The 15335-nt window shown below is 49.6% G+C and overlaps 1 protein-coding gene across 4 annotated transcripts; it reads left to right on the top strand.

Moving 5' to 3' along the window:
* Positions 1–60: 60 nt before the first annotated feature.
* VRK3 (vaccinia related kinase 3) lies at positions 61–15096 on the top strand. Of its 4 annotated transcripts, XM_019539956.1 has the most exons (13): positions 62–697; positions 1114–1260; positions 2173–2225; positions 4833–4899; positions 5683–5767; positions 6568–6667; positions 7274–7366; positions 7608–7682; positions 7789–7921; positions 11580–11700; positions 12093–12151; positions 12613–12761; positions 14720–15096. In XM_019539956.1, exons 1-12 carry the CDS (start codon positions 520–522, stop codon positions 12759–12761), a joined length of 1260 nt encoding a protein of 419 aa, XP_019395501.1. In that variant the 5' UTR covers positions 62–519; the 3' UTR covers positions 14720–15096. The 4 variants fall into 4 exon arrangements, with proteins under 4 accessions (XP_019395503.1, XP_019395501.1, XP_019395502.1 ...); XM_019539957.1 differs by lacking the exon at positions 7608–7682 and having other exon boundaries at positions 66–697; XM_019539958.1 differs by lacking the exons at positions 12093–12151; positions 14720–15096 and having other exon boundaries at positions 61–697; positions 12613–12696.
* The last annotated feature ends 239 nt before the right edge of the window (positions 15097–15335 follow it).

The following is a 15335-nucleotide window of genomic DNA, read 5'->3' as shown; positions in this document are numbered from 1 at the left end:
AGGAGCAAGGGGGGGGGGGTGATGGAGGCAGCAAGGAGTACCATATGGGTCTGCCCGTACCACTGCAGCTGCAGTGCTGTGCTCCCTGCTGCCTCCAATCGCACTCCCCCTGCTCCTACCCCTGGAACACAGCAAAATCCCGGCATTTTGGGTAGATCTAAAAAACCCGCACGGACAGAGATCAGAGGGCTCAAAAAAATCTGGATGTATGGTAACCCTAGAGTGTACCAAGTTGTTGGTTTTCAGACACACTTGTAGAGGAGAAGGGAAATACAGTTTCAACTGGGGACTTCGGGGCATTAGGCAGTTGCCATGGAGAAGTCAATTGTCTCTTCTGTGCTTGAAGTTTTCAGTCTGTACAGTGGGAATAGCCTCATTTGTTGACTTTACCAGGGTGGATCATGAAACTACAGTAACTGTAAAGGGCTTGAGAGCCATGGATAAAAAATGCTAGTAACAAAGTAATATGATTTTCATCACTGGGATAATGTGGACTGTATTGTGAGGGCCCATTTCTTTATGCACTGTTTTCTCTTTACAGCCTTGATGCAGGAGGAGCCATTGCTGCCAGTGACATCTCCTGTGAAAACAAAACTAGAATGGGTGTCACCTGAGAAAGTCCCAGCTTTTACTGCAGCCAGACAGGAGACTCGGAGCCCCAAGGCCATGTCCCCAGGGACCACAGTGGCATCCAAGGGTGAGAATCAGGGTACTACTCAGCTCTGTTGTGCCTGGGGTGGGAGAAGAAGACAGGAATATCATTGCTATTATTTGGTGCTGGGGCACTGCAGAAATGGTTTACTTGTGTTTTGGCTGTCTGTGTGCCTGTCTTCCCTATTGTTCCTTTTTTTTTCCCTCACCTCCTGGCTGAGGTAGAGAGCTGTGGCTGAACTGTAAGAGAAGTCTGTCCTCCGCTGGGTGGAAAGTAGCTGAAATCCAAGGCTTTATCAAGGGAGCGGGGTAGAGTCCCTGGGAATGGGAGACAAGCCACTGTAGGTTGCTCAGAGTAACTCTGGATTTGAATCCGGGCTGCATTTTGCTTGAGTGTGGGTATGGTGCATCTTTTTGTATTGTCTCTTGCTATTTGATCTTTTTTGTGTCTCCCCATTGAAGCAAAGTTCAGTCCTCGATCTCCGCGCCGCATCAGGAATGCCCTGGTAGCTCCTCTCCCAGAGGGGGAGATCCTGACAGACCAGAACAACAAACAGTGGAAACTTGTGAAGCTTCTGAGCCAGGGCAACTGGGGGCTGATATATGAAGGTGCTGTGTGGCCTTGTACTATGGCAAGGGGTTGAAAGTTCAGGCTGGTGGGGAAGAGCGGATACATTGCTGTATGAAAACTGGAGTCTCATGGTAATACTTCCCAGTTGCAGGCAGGACCAGTCATAGGCATAGTGGCAACCTAGACAAATGAAGGACATAGTCATCCTTCTCCCATCTCACTCCCGATCCTGTAGTCTTGCCCTGTTTAGGTAGCCCAGACTGCCCCTTTCATTCCCTACCAGAATCCTTATCTCTGGTTGCTCTGACATGTGAAAAGTGAATGACAGAGGCTGACCTCGTAAATATAAGTTTAAGATCTTATATTTCGACCAAAACACACTTGGAGAATTCTAAAGGTACATTTACATAAATATCAACATGGCGTCACTGTCCAAATGGGTTTCCCTGTTCCTACCAGTGCCTGAATTTGGGAGTCTACACTTCTTTTATGTATGTTAATCTGGCTGCTTACCTCAAAGTTCCTGTCTCTAGAAAAAGGCAAGAGGCACTATGAGCTGCTTTGTCACTGGCATGCTGTCCTGTACACTTTTTCCCTCTTTTCTCTGGGGATGACTCCTCCTGTTTGCATGCTGTGTTCAAAGAAGAAACTGCCCTGCTGATGTGCCCATGCCTAGATGCTAGTGTGCTTAGAGCTTTTACAAGACTTGGACAGGAAAAAGAAAAAGGTCTTATGCCTTGGAAGCAACGTGGGAATTGTCACATAGCTACTTGCAAAGAAGTCTTCACAGATAGTGTTTTCACAGCCCTGAAGTGAAAGAAGCAGAGAATAATGAAATAGGAGTCAAATTGCATCTTGGTATATTTAGTAATGCTAGTTTCTGGGCTACCAGCATTGCAAATACCTGTGTCTCATGCTCCCATAACCTTGTTGATTCCATCCCTTCGCAGCACAGTCAGCATCTGGAGCCTGTCCTCAAAAGCAAAGATGCTCTCTCAAACTTGTGAGTCCTGATCTGTGTTCATAAGCCTTAGTGTTCTGTTTGTGTGGGGCCCTGTGGTCTGACTGGCTAGTATCCTGCCAGAAGCCATGGCAAACGGTTGTAGAATGCTTTAACGCACAAGTTCAGACCAGGAAATCATAGTGATGCCCTTGGCCTTTAAACTATGAGATATAATGGGGCAGCAACTAGCATCGCTGCAGGTAGCGCTTATTTAAAGAAATGACTGGACTTCCTCCTTTAGGCTGAAAAGCCCAGTACAGTTCCCTAGGAGTATTTTACTTGGTTTTGAATAGAAGCTGGGCCTCCTTGCATCTGTTTTCCTTGCATTTTTGTGAGTATTTAAAGAAAAGCTGTTCCAGAGCGGCTGCCGTTTAGACTCAGTAGCTGCATATTTACTGTCAGTTATCCCTCTGCAGTCCTGTTGATTTCAGGATGGTAAATGAGGTAACACATGTTATTGAGTTGTTACAAGAGTAACAGTTTTTTCCATGTAAAAAACTGGAAAGGCTGGAATCCTGGCACTTGCTCCAGAGCTGTTGAGCACCCACAAATCCTGTTGAAGTCCCATGGAAGCTGAAGATGTTCAGAATCCCTGAAAATCAGGCTCTTGGTTGTGCTCAGTGTGGACAATTACTTTAGACCCCAGCACTAAGAGATTCTCCATCTCTTCCTCTGCAGCTCCAGAGTGAGCTTATAAATCAAATGCTGATTAATCTAGCCTTGTAGCCCTGTGCCAGCATCCCGGCATCTGCCAATCCAGCCAGGATCTTCAGAATTCTCCTCATTCCCAGTAATAACTACTCTATAGCTGGAATGTAGCTGACAGCATTGCTGACAATTCAAGAGCCACAGTAGAATCCAGCTTGCCATCTCACATCTGCCTTGGCTCTGGAAACTAATGGTTTTCAGAAATTTGTCTTTGGTAGCAGCAGCAGTGATGATTAGCATGCACAGGGAGTTAGGTGTTTTAAGATAGGCCTTCTTTTGCAGTAACGTGAACCAATTTATTCTCCCTTTTGTGTCAGGGAAACAACCATCTGGGAGAGGGAGGGCATTGGTGGGGAGTCTTGTCCGGTACAGGGTAAATACCACAAAGCTGGGCAGAACTAATTAGTTTCCAAGAAGCCTTAATCATGCCTGTAACACACACATGTGCACACACACACATGCCCTCCCCCACTGCTCCCTGCATCACCGGCTTTTCCATTCAGCAGTTCTGCCATAGCACCATTCATCCAGCAACCATCTAACCCAGTGGTTCTCAACCTTACAGGTCAGAATGTTTTTAACACTATGGATTCCTACTGGATTCCTCTGGGTTTGTCTTGTGAATCATATTTGCATATATATCAGTGCTAACATTGCAAGGTACCCTGTGGCACACCTGAAAGGATCTCAAAGCACCTCAGGGGGTCTGCAGCACTCTGATTGAGAATCACTGATCTAAGCCCTCACACAGTAGCTATCACTCCCCATTATTTCTACCTATGACCCAAGCCCCCCATCCTATTCCTTAGAGAGGAGTGTGGGATACGATGGGAGTAAAGGCCAGAGGATGTATAGACACACAGGTATGAACTGGTGCTAAGGGTTTAGAATCAGGACAGGTTCTTCACATCCCACCAGCCAAAATGTTCCTAGCAGAAAGGCACTAAAGTCTAGACAGGCTCTGCAGCTTGATATTCAACATTGTCTGCTGGCTGATTTACAGCATTGCTGGCTGCATGGGTGTGGGGCTCATGATATCAAGCAGGGCCAGCAGATCTAGAATGGCTACCACCTCCTATCATGTGACTTCCTAAACTAGCTAATCTAGCTTGTGTTCTGCAGCTTCTGAATGAGCATCTGGGTATCTTGGGGCAGTAAGAAAAGGGAAGTACCAAACACAGGTGGGGACAGATCCCCACTGGTATATAAAGATGGGTCCTGAGAGCTCAGGGCCAGTACCCAGCAGTTAAGCAGGAACCTCTGTTGGGTAGGAAGTTCTATAAGAGGCTTCCATGCTGGATTAGCTATTTCCTGACAGGCTGGAATACAGGTGGGAGCTGCCTGTTTTGGGCTATTGTGCAATTCCTGGCTGGAACTTCCCTGTTATAAGCTACAGTCATACTCATGCAGTAGCTGAATGGGCTGGTGAATTTAACTCCTTTCATCAGCCCAGAATAGCCCAAGAAAGTTCATAGAATAAGCAGTTCAATAATCTATTGGTGTGACAGCTTTTACTCCAAAAGTAACTGCAGGTCTCTCAGTTCTGGGACACTTGCTAACCTGCAGTGTTCAAATCAGTAGCACTTAGAACCCTCTGTCCTGAGACCTCTGTTCTGGGGCTAGCTGAACTGTCCAGATCCTGGGAGGTGGTGTGGTTCAGTAGACCTTGGACAGAGAATCCAGAGACCCTGTGTCTGTTTCCACCTCAGCTACTGAGCTGCTGGGTGACCTTAGGCAGGTCACTCCATGTCCATAAAATAGGGATTTTAATCCTCACCCACTTAGTGAAGAGGCCTGAGATGAGCAGGCAAGAATTGCCAGAGATGTACTGTCACTGTATGACAGTACATGGTGATGGTTAAACACTGAAATTTCACCTCTTTCTCTTCCCCCTCCCAGGATGCCAAAAATGGGAAGATCTACAATGAGCAGAACTTTTTACAGCGAGCTGCCAAGAAAGCTACAGGTCAGTTCTCCCAGGAGGAGGTGTGGATTATTTTCTGGAAGGCTGAGCCCCCAGTCCCTGGGTCATCCCTGCAGAGCAGCCAGGGGACTCTCTTATAAGGCCAGTTGGGAGCATCAGTTTGTTAATCAGTCTGTGCTGAAAGGCATCCAGTGCTGATCAGTGTGTAAAGTGTCCCCTGTCCCAGAAGCAGGAAAGGACAAGGTCCACGGGCTCTCCTGGGCAGTACCTGTGCAGTAACCTCCTTGTACTTGGCCCTGGTGTGTGCAGTAGGATCTCCCCTGTCCATGACTTGAATTGGTTTCAGTGGCAGATGTTTACCCTGCACCCTGGCCTGTTGGGTGGTGGATGCATGGTCTCTAGGGTGCATCAACCCCAGGTTGCTGAGAGCCCCATTCCTGAGTTGTTCTTTCAGACCGAGCTATGCAGAGCCTGCTATCTGGCACTCACCCCCTGTCCAAGCACCTGAGGTAAACCTGCTGCTGTGGGAAGAGCTTGACATCTTTTCCTTCCCTGGCCAAAACTTGGCATCCCTGCAGCTATTCATCTGTCCCCACTTATCTATCAGTGATTCCCTCTAGAGCTCTGTTTACCTGACACCCAGCTGTCTGCTTAACTGTTGCTTATGGGTGAACTTTGTATCTGGCCTGCCAGGTGCAGAAAGGGTCTGTGAGAAAAGGGCATTTCCTGCCTGTAGGGCTGGGTGGGTGCTTTTGCAATTGTAAAGTGCCTCAGCCAGCAACACAGCAAAGCCACAACTCTCTGACTGTTGTGTCTCCCTCCTAGTGGATAAGTGGAAGAAGATGCATTTGGTGCCTTTGCTGGGAATTCCAAACTGCATTGGCTTTGGACTCCATGCAAGTAGCTACAGGTGAGGCAGGTCCATGACTGCAGACAGACATTGCTAGGGGTTCCTGCATATCTATTACTATTGCCCTCTCCATCTCTTAGGATCTGTTTTCTCTCATCCCACTTCAGGCTCTGCCTGTGACCTCCCCTCTGTAATACCTTCCTTTTCTGGCTATCTTCCCACTAGCTCCTAACCCTGTAGTATATGCAGTGGTGATGGCTATAACCCCCACCTCTATCATCACTCCTCCATTTAGTCGTTCCAAAATACTGCAGGTGAAAAACTTTTCCTCCCGCTGCTTCAGCTTCATGTCTTCTGCATCAATTTCCTACTCAGCCCCTTCCTGACCTGCCCGGGTGCTTTTGTTTCCTCCTGCCTTTCCTTTTTCCTTGTCCCCTCTCCTTCCACTGCTGCCTTTACAATACCCATTACTTTTTGGAAGAGTTTTCCTTTTTCTGTTCATATGGTCACAACTCTCTTCCTTTTTCCAGTGATCCTTTTTTCTTGCTGTATCTTCACTCCTCTCCTGGTGGGGTGTCTTCTGTCTTGGACTGTAAGCTTTTCACAGCAGGGAAAACATCTTGATTCAAAGACTCTGTCAGTAATAAGGGCGAGGGATTGCTGAAGCTTCAGCAAAACGTGATGTGGTTTGCATTTCTCTCCCTTCATTTTTGAGGGAAATTTTTGTCTTTGTTAAACAAGAGGTGAAGGGAGACTAGTCTACGTGGAGGTTTGGGCAATAGTGGCATGAGGACCTTGGAAACTACCCTTGAGGGGTATTGCTGAACACTTGAGTTAATTAATTCTTTCTCCTGTCACAGGTTTCTGGTGTTCCCAGATTTAGGGCGAACCCTTCAGTCCATCCTTGACGATGGCACAGACCTGACAGAGAAAGCAGTTTTCCAGGTTGCAGTGCGGCTGGTACGTGGGGTAGGGTTGTGAAGAGGATGCTGCTTCTCACACAGGCTGGGCTTGGGAGCAGTGCACTGCAGATGCTGAGTCTGCTGCTGCTCTAGGCATAGGATGAGAGAGAACAGGAAGCCAAGTCACATCCAGCTATTCATGTTTAAAAGTAGAGAAGAGCCAAATGAAATTGCACAGACCTGTCAGAATACATTTTTCACGGTCTGAAGTAGTAGCGCACACACAGCATTTGAAGTCAGTAGAAACTGCTTTTGCTCTGTAACTTAGCAAACCAGGGCCCAGTGGACTGAGCTGGGCTCCAGTCTCTGATTTCTGTGTTAGATTGCACTGGAGGTGGTAGTTACAAACTCCTGGGTGTATCTGTGTTCACCCTCAAGGATGCTGGAAGTTGGGGAGTGAATGGAAGCCCTTGAATTTCTCAGGTTTGTCCCTCAACACCTGAATAGCAGAGGCTGAGAAGGACTGGACCTAGTGAGCCCTCTTCTCAGTCTGCCAGGTGTTGAGTACCCAGGGAAAGTTGGCCTGGAGGCCCCTAATAGAGTTAACCAAGGTGCCAAAATGCTTTGCCTGGCTCTGATGTCCTGTCCTAATGTCTACTTGTAGCTAGACTGCCTGGAGTACATCCATGAGAACGAGTATGTCCATGGAGACCTCGCTGCTGAGAACATCTTTGTGAACCCAGTGGACCTCACACAGGTGGGGAATGAGAACAGCAGGGGCAGAGGGACCCACATGTGAGCAGAGGCTGTGGGAGGGCTCCTGGGTGTGGAAATGGAGCTCTGTCACTGTGCCCACAGGGAGGGGGTGCTAATTGCTGGGACTCGCATGCAATGGGAGCAGAGCCCGCATCCTGTGCAGCTACTGCTTACAGAAACCAAGGATCTTTGTAGGCCAGGAAAGGGTCCTGATGCCTTGGGTTACAGTCTGTTTATATAAGAAACCAGAGAGGGAAAGAGCATGGGATGCCCTGGAGGTGTCACTGATTCCCACTGGAGATCTCCCTGAAGAAGGGGTAAGAGGATGGAGAGCTCTTTGGCTTTCCCAGATCAACAGTGCTCCCTTCTTACCTCTTGCTGGGGTCCTTCCACAAGCCATTAAGCTTTATCACTGTCTCTCAGGTCACTCTGGCAGGCTACTGCTTCGCTTTCCGATACTGCCCGGAGGGAAAGCACGTGGCTTACCGTGAAGGCAGCAGGACTCCTCATGAGGGCACCATCGAGTTCATCAGCCTGGATAGCCACAAAGGAGTTGGTGAGATCATACAGCCCCAACATTAGGCAGCAAAGTCCAGCAGGAAAGACCTCTGCTGTGCCAGCCCTGCTGGCTTGTGGCTTCCTCTACTTGAGCTTGTTTCCCTTTTCCTGATGCTCATCTAGGGAGTGTCCTTCCCAGCCAGCCAACCTACTGCTCCCTCCTGCCATGCAGCTCCACCAAGTGACTTGGGCAGGAGGCATGAGGATGTTTCCAGTCTACCTGAAACCCAGCCAGAGTAGGGAGTAGAAATCCAGGAACAGGGTGTGCTGGTGAATAGGAACGCATACCAGAACCTTCCTGGGGTCCCTTCCCAAAGTGGGTTAGACCTGGGAAAGGGCCTAGCTCCAGTATCTGGCCTGGGCACTTTCCTTCCATACACTCACTGGTGCCTCACCCAATCTACTGCTAAAAGGCGCAGATGATGGGGCTAGGGCTGTGCGAAACGGCCGTGTCTTGTTTCAGTTTCGGAGGAACAGTGGTTCATTTCAGTGTTTTGGACCATTGTCCCATTTCAAATCAACCAAATCTGTTTCAGAGTTTCGACACTGTTTTGGCGTTTCGCCCATAGGCTATAATGGGGCATCACTAAAATGCCTATAACTTTGTCATTCCTTGCCTGATTCAGATGAAAATTGCAGGGATGTTAGCCCCTTCTGAGGGCATGAAACTTGCCAAGTTTCAAGGAGATATGTGTGGGGGAGGTTGTGAAACTGCACCTCAAACTGTTCAAAGCAAAACTAGTATGACTTGCTAGCAGCATGCTGTCATTCCCCTCAGCCCTCCTGGCGGGAGTGGACCCCAGATCAGTGTGCTGGGTTCTTCCAGGCATCACTGGGTTCTTTTCAGTGCTCAGTGTGGGCTGCTCCAGGCAGACTCGGGTGCTGACACTGGCCCCCACTGGCAGCAGCAGCATTCTGTCATCTGCATGCTCTGCAGCTGATGAATGCAGAACTTTTATTAAAAAAAAGCAACCAAAAAAAAAAAAAGCCCTGCACTCACCGGCTCTGGCAGCGGTGATTGGGGCATCTGAGGGCTTGTGGTAGAGCCCTCCACAAAGTGGATCTGCACACCAGGTTTCAACAGGCTGCCACTGCAGGCTGAAGTCAGTGGCGTCACCACAGTCATCCCAGTGCTCAGCACAGCCTGCACCAACCAGCTGCTGCTGGCCCTAGTTTGCCGTGGCAGCCTGCTGAAACCCCACGCACAGATCAGGGACCCGTGCCTGGTGGGAAAATGATCAGAGAGGTGTGGAGGAAGCAATCAGCTGAGGAATCAAACGAGGAGCTAGACGTCACTATCAGAGCAGTCCTTCCCCCCCCTCTTTCCCCTCCCTCTTCTTAGTTTTTGTTTCAGCCTGGCTCTGACGCTCATTCTCCTAAACATTTCCAAAACGTTTTGGAGCCTTCCATTTTGATTTGAATTTGGTGTTGTGGGTGCCAAAACAGCTCGAAACACCTCCAAAACGAAATAGCTACCAAAATTTCGCATAGCCCTAGATGGGGGCTTCTGTCGTTTCCCAGCAGAGCTCGCTGACTGCATGTTACCATTCCCCAGGCCATCACATCCGAAGGTCTTGACATTCCTCATACATATTAGCAGACTGCAGCCTAGGGAGCCTGGTTTACTTACCCCTATTTTACAGTTAGGGCACTGGAGTACAGAGATGTGTAGAGACTCTTCCAAGGTTGCAAACGGGTCAGCGGCTGAGCTGGGATGAACCCAGGAGTTCTAATGGTAATCAGTAGGCAATACTCCTTCATTAGGAAATGGTTTCCAGCTATGCAACTTTCTAGGGCTTGGTATCATGCTGCCCCCTTGTGGGCAGGAGGGAGGGGCATTGCGCCATGCATCTTTACTAAGGCTGTGCAAAACAGCACCTTTTTGTTTCGACTTCTGTTTTGCCATTTCAAAGTGACAGTGTTTTGTTTCATTTTGTTTTGAAGCACCGTTCTGTTTTGTTTAGTCAAAAATGTTTCCCTGTTTCAATGCGTTTCAAAGTTTCACCCTAAGGCTATAATGGGGAATCATGAAAATGCCTATAACTTTGTCATTTCTTGCCTGATTAGGATGAAAATTGCAGGGATGGTAGCCCCTTCTGAGGGCATGACACCTGCCAAGTTTCAAGGAGGTACAGGGATTTCTGGAAAACTGCACCTCAAACTGCTAAAAGCAAAACTGGTGTCCCTTGCTGGCAGCAGCAGCCTTCTGTCATCCCGCACACAGATCTGGGAGCCTGTGGTGTTGTGCCAGACTTCACCCAGGGGTGCGGAACCCCAGATCTCCGCGGGATGACAGGAGGCTGTTGCTGCTGGCCCCAGGCAGCAGCACCAGCCTCCTGTCATCCCATGTGGTGATCTGGGGGCCTGCATCCCTGGGCACGGCCCATGCCCAGTGCCAGGAAGACTGGTGCTGCTGCTGGCCCCAGGCAGCAGTGACAGCCTCCTGTCATCCTGCGTGTAGATCCAGAGCCCCATGCCCCTGGGAGGAGTCCAGCGGTGCTGGGAGGGCAGGTTGAACTCCATGGGGCTGGCAGAGCCACTTGCAGTGCAGCCCTGGCTCTTCCCACCTCCTGCTGCCAGGCTGCACTTTGAGTGGCTCCGCCAGCCCCATGGAGCTCAGCCCAGCAGCAGGAGATCCAGTGGTGGAGCTACTTGGAGCACAGCCCTGGTGAGCACAGCCTGGTGGCCGGAGGCTCCGCAGGCCCATGGAGCTGAGCCTGGTGGCGGGAGGCAGGAGAGAGCTACTGGCCAGGCCTGCACTCAGAGCCAGGGCTGCACTCCAAGCGGCTCTGCCACTGACTCTCCCTCCGCCTCCCGCCACCGGGTTGAGCTCCATGGGGCTGGTGGAGCCGCTTGGAGCACAGCCCTGGCGAGCACAGCCCCACAGCAGGAGGCTCCACAGCCCCATGGAGCTGAGCATGGTGGTGAGAGGCGGTGGAGGGTCAGTGGCAGAGTTGCTTGGAGTGCAGCCCTGGCTCCGATTGCAGACATGGCCAGTGGCTCTCCCTTGCCTCCACTGTCAGGCTTAGCTCAGTGGGCCTGCAGAGCCTCCAGCCACTGGGCTGTGCTTGCCAGGGCTGCGCTTAGAGCCAGGGCTGTGCTCCAAGCAGCTCTGCCCGCCCCACAGAGCTTAGCCTGGCAGTGGGAGGTGGCAGGAGAGCCAGTGGTGGAGCCGCTTGGAACACAATCCTGGTGAGCACAGCCTGGAGGTGGGAGGCTCTGCAGCTCCACGGACCTGGACCTTGCAGCAGGAGGCAGGGGAGAGCCACTGGCCAGGACTGTAATCAGAGCCAGGGCTGTGGTCCAAGCAGCTCTGCCACTGGTTCTCCTGCGGCTGGGCTGAGCTCCAGGGAGCTGGTGGAGCTGCTTGTAGCGCAGTCCTGGCTCTCCCTGACCTCCTGCCACCAGCCTACTTCAAAACTCAAAATGTTTCAAAATGTTTCAAGTGCCCTTATTTCCTTTCAAAGCTGTTTTGAAGCCTTTTGTGTTGTTTCAATTTCACTGTTTCAAGCTCAAAACACGTTGAAACAGCTTTGAAATGAAACACTGGTCAAAATTTCACATAACCCTACTCTTTACTCATCTCTCAAACTCTGCTTTCTCAAAGAATTTCTTGAGCATACGTAAACTTTTTTTGTTCTTTCCCCTCCCCTCAGCTCCATCTCGCCGGTGTGACCTGGAGTCTCTGGGCTACTGCTTGCTGAAGTGGCTCTGTGGCTTCCTGCCCTGGTCTAATGAGCTGGCCAATGTTCAAGCTGTGATGGAGCAGAAAAAGAGGTGAGCTCTGGGGTGGGAGAAATGGCTTACCACTCTGGGGTGGCCTTGGGAGTAAAGAAGTGAAATCAGAGGTTTCATAACTCCCAGGGGACACTTAGATGCTTTGATCCAGTCAGAATTAACAAGACACCCAGCTTGGAAGGGCTGGTTCCCCTGAAAGTTAATTCCCCTGAAAGTTAACTCCCATGATTCCAGTGGAATCAGGCTTTATCCCAGCATTTCAGACAGATGCACAGTGAGATCTGGTTTGTCTCCCAGAGAGTGGGCTCGGCCATCTTTAATTCAGTCACCCCAGCACAGCCTTAATCTGCCCACATGGCTGGAGGCTGCTTGCTCTGGGGTCCTCTGCTTGTGTCTGTTGTTTATCACCAAATGTTTGTCAAATGCTATAGGCACAGAGTGGATGTGACTGGCCTCCTGAGACTGTGCTATGTCCGGAAAACAATTCCAGGTATGGACTTGAACAGCATAGGGCCTTGGAACAGACAGGGGCACAGAGCAGTGGGGGTTGAGTTGTTACTTACTGAAGCTCAAAGCTGCTCTCTTGTGGGAGTGAGGAACCATGACATGCCAGCTCTCGGGCTCCCTCATTTCCTTTGTGCTGGAACAAGGGTGGGTGTACACTGTGTCAGCTTCTGCACACTGTGGGGCAATGTTCATGAGCCTAGCTTTGAAGGCAGTATGAGCCAATGAGCAAAACAAATGTGGGGGTGGGAAACCAGGTTTTCTTCCCAGTTCTGCCACTTGCATGTTGGGTGACCTTGGGCAAGTTGCATATATTCTGAAGCCAAGTCCCTCCAACTGTCTGACAGTGAGGGGGGCTTTGGTGGTGGTTAGCAGCTGGTTCAGAAATGCTGGGTGTGCTGCTCCCTGGAAACAGTCATCTGTACTGAAGTTCCTGGTGTCTGGCAGGTGCCCTACAGAGCTACCTGCAGCAAGCAATGGCTTTAGAGTACGAGGAGAAGCCAGACTATGAGGCTCTGCGAGAGATCTGGAGGAAGCCACTGGGGAGGATGAGAGCTTCAGCTTATGACTCAGTGGATATCAACATGGTGCCCTAGGTAATGTATTTTGATTGCAGGTGAGGGATGCAGGGTCTCCCACTGCTCCCCCTGCAAGTGGGGAACATTGCCCTGTTCTAAAAAAAATCTCCCCTATGCACATGAGTGTGCCACTACAAGAAGGGTTGTTCTCATCACTGGCCCTGTCCAGATGAGCACAGATGTATGCTATATGGCACTGCACATGCAGGCATTTCCTGCACTGCTACCTTGCAGTATGTGTGGGGTGGGGCTTGACCTTGGGAGATCCTGGGGTCAAACAAAACCCATGTCTTAAAAAAGTGGGCCAGCCTGCCGGAGCCATACTTCAGCTGCCAGTGAAGCTCCCAGCTTCAGGAGCACAGCTGCAGCTCCCCCATGATCCCATGTAAGGCTGCTGGGGCCAGCACCCAGCCTCCCCTACCCCATCCAAGGTAAACTGCCGTGCACCAAAGGGCGCGTGGCACAGGCATTCCCCAGGGATGAACAGCAGTGGCCCAAGGTATGCTGCAGCTTCTTGTCCCCAGGGTGCTTGTGTAGACATGGTCACTGAGTGAAAAGGTGAGGGGAGAGCCTGAGCCCAGACACTTTTTATAAGCTCCAGAAGGAGTCATGTTCTGCATAATCCCTTACAGCATGCTGTGTCTTCCTTTTCCATTCCTTGGCCCTCTTCTAGTATTCAAGTCCCCTGCCCTTTCCTCCCACCTCTGATCAGTTTCCCCAACTCTTCCAGCTGGTCATCTCGTGCTAGAGATCAAGAAAAGCTTCTACAGGGGGTGGGACTTGCCTTTTGGGAAGAGCCTTGTCTGGTAGAGAGCCTACTACCAAGACTCCCTAGTCTTTCCCCTGAACACTGTTCCCATTTATCATCCACCAGGGAACCTGACAGTTTCTTTTGGTTAAGTTGGCTGGAGGATCACTGCCCAGCAAGGGGGTTGCTGTCTGGATGTGTTCCAAAGGCCTAGAGAAAGATTTCTAATGCCTTTTATTCACATTTGGCTTTTGCACTTGGCAGCACTCACACACTGAGCATCCTAGAGCCAAAGCCCTGTCTGCAGGGGGAAAACAGAGTCTTTAGACCAGTAATACTCCGCAAAGGTGCTGTGCAGTATTAGCAGTTAGGTGTACAGACACCATCACATGATTCACAAGATAAACCTAGAGATTTCAAATAGGAATCTGTTGTGCCAGAACCAGTGATCTGTTGTGGTCTTTGAGTTCTTTGCAACAGAAGAATTGTTCCATTATTTTTCTGTAGTCAAAAAATAAGTGAAAGCTCAGCACTAACATTTTCCAAGAGGTCCTTGAGTTTAAAAAAGTTGAGAACCACTGCTTTAGACATTAACAGTCTTTCAGTATAGAGGTGTCCAGGCTCTCACTTGTACTTATCCAGTTAAACAGGTTCCACTTCAGGTACACTGGTCAAGCACAGGAGACCTGCCTCCTTTCCCTTTTTAAAGACAAATTTCTAACTATAGCTTTGCTGAGGTACTGTTATTTAAGCTCTCAGAGGTTGTCGTATCTGTTCCAGATCATGTTTGCAGGATTGAGGCCTCTCCAACGCTGCTTCTGCCACTTCGGGCCTAGGGGTGCCCATAGATCACATGATAAAGGACATCAAGGGGGACAAAGGATAATACCTATAGGTGGGCCATAAATTGGTCAAATCCTGTTACCTCTGCACTGGTAGAACTGCTTGTTCCATTCTGGAGCCCATAAATTCATTGATACTTGATAAACTAATAGCCTACATTCATCCCCAATCTGATTCCTGTTGAATGAGAAGGGAGGAAGCAGCACCCCTCCTTCCAGGACTGAATTTGGCCTATTGTCTTAAGAAGCAGATTTATGCAAGCGTGGCTGATTTTATTCCCCATGACTTACATTTCAGCTTCACATGGTACTGCTGTCAGTGAACAGGCTAGAACTGGCCAGTCGTATTCTGCTCCATGATTAATACACTCCTTTCTGGCTTTCAGATTTGAGGAAACTTGACTGAGACTGAAAATGTAGGCCTGTTGGAAGGGGTGCCCCACCCCCAGCTGTGCAGCCAGCTGTCACTGTGCTATTACATTTTGTTCTAGAATTGTGATTTTTATAGATTGTTCTTAGAGATTTTACCGTAAGTTAAAAGCTGAAATTTGAGCCAGCACTGATGCTTTATGAGCTTCAACTAATGTGAAGACCTACTCCTTCATGGCAGATGGCTACCCAGCTGTTTGGAACTACTGAGGCACCTATACACATTGCCATGAAAATGGGCTGAACCTGGTGAAGGGGAAGAAATTGGGAATTTTAAACATTTTTATCTTCCTAGAAATGTTTTCTAATAAACTTGTTTCAGATGGAACCTGTAGCCTTCTAATTTCAATCTTTTTATTTGCTGTGGAGGCCTTCCTCTGGGTGTTAGTCATTTCCTAGAGGCATAACAAGGATTTCATAGACATTTGGGCTGGAAGGGACCCCGGAGGATCATCGAGTCCTGCCCCAGGGGTAGGAAGTCAGCAGGGATCATAAGATCCCAGCAAGATAAGCATCCAAATATCTCTTGAAGGTTCTCAGAATGGTGCTTAGACTGTTGCCAGAGGCGGTTCA

Source organism: Crocodylus porosus, unplaced genomic scaffold (genome assembly GCF_001723895.1).
Source record: "Crocodylus porosus isolate Cpor-Errol unplaced genomic scaffold, CroPor_comp1, whole genome shotgun sequence".
Classification (NCBI taxonomy): Eukaryota; Metazoa; Chordata; order Crocodylia; family Crocodylidae; genus Crocodylus; species Crocodylus porosus.
Note: the sequence above shows the minus strand (reverse complement) of the source record. Positions and strands in the feature narration are given on the sequence as shown.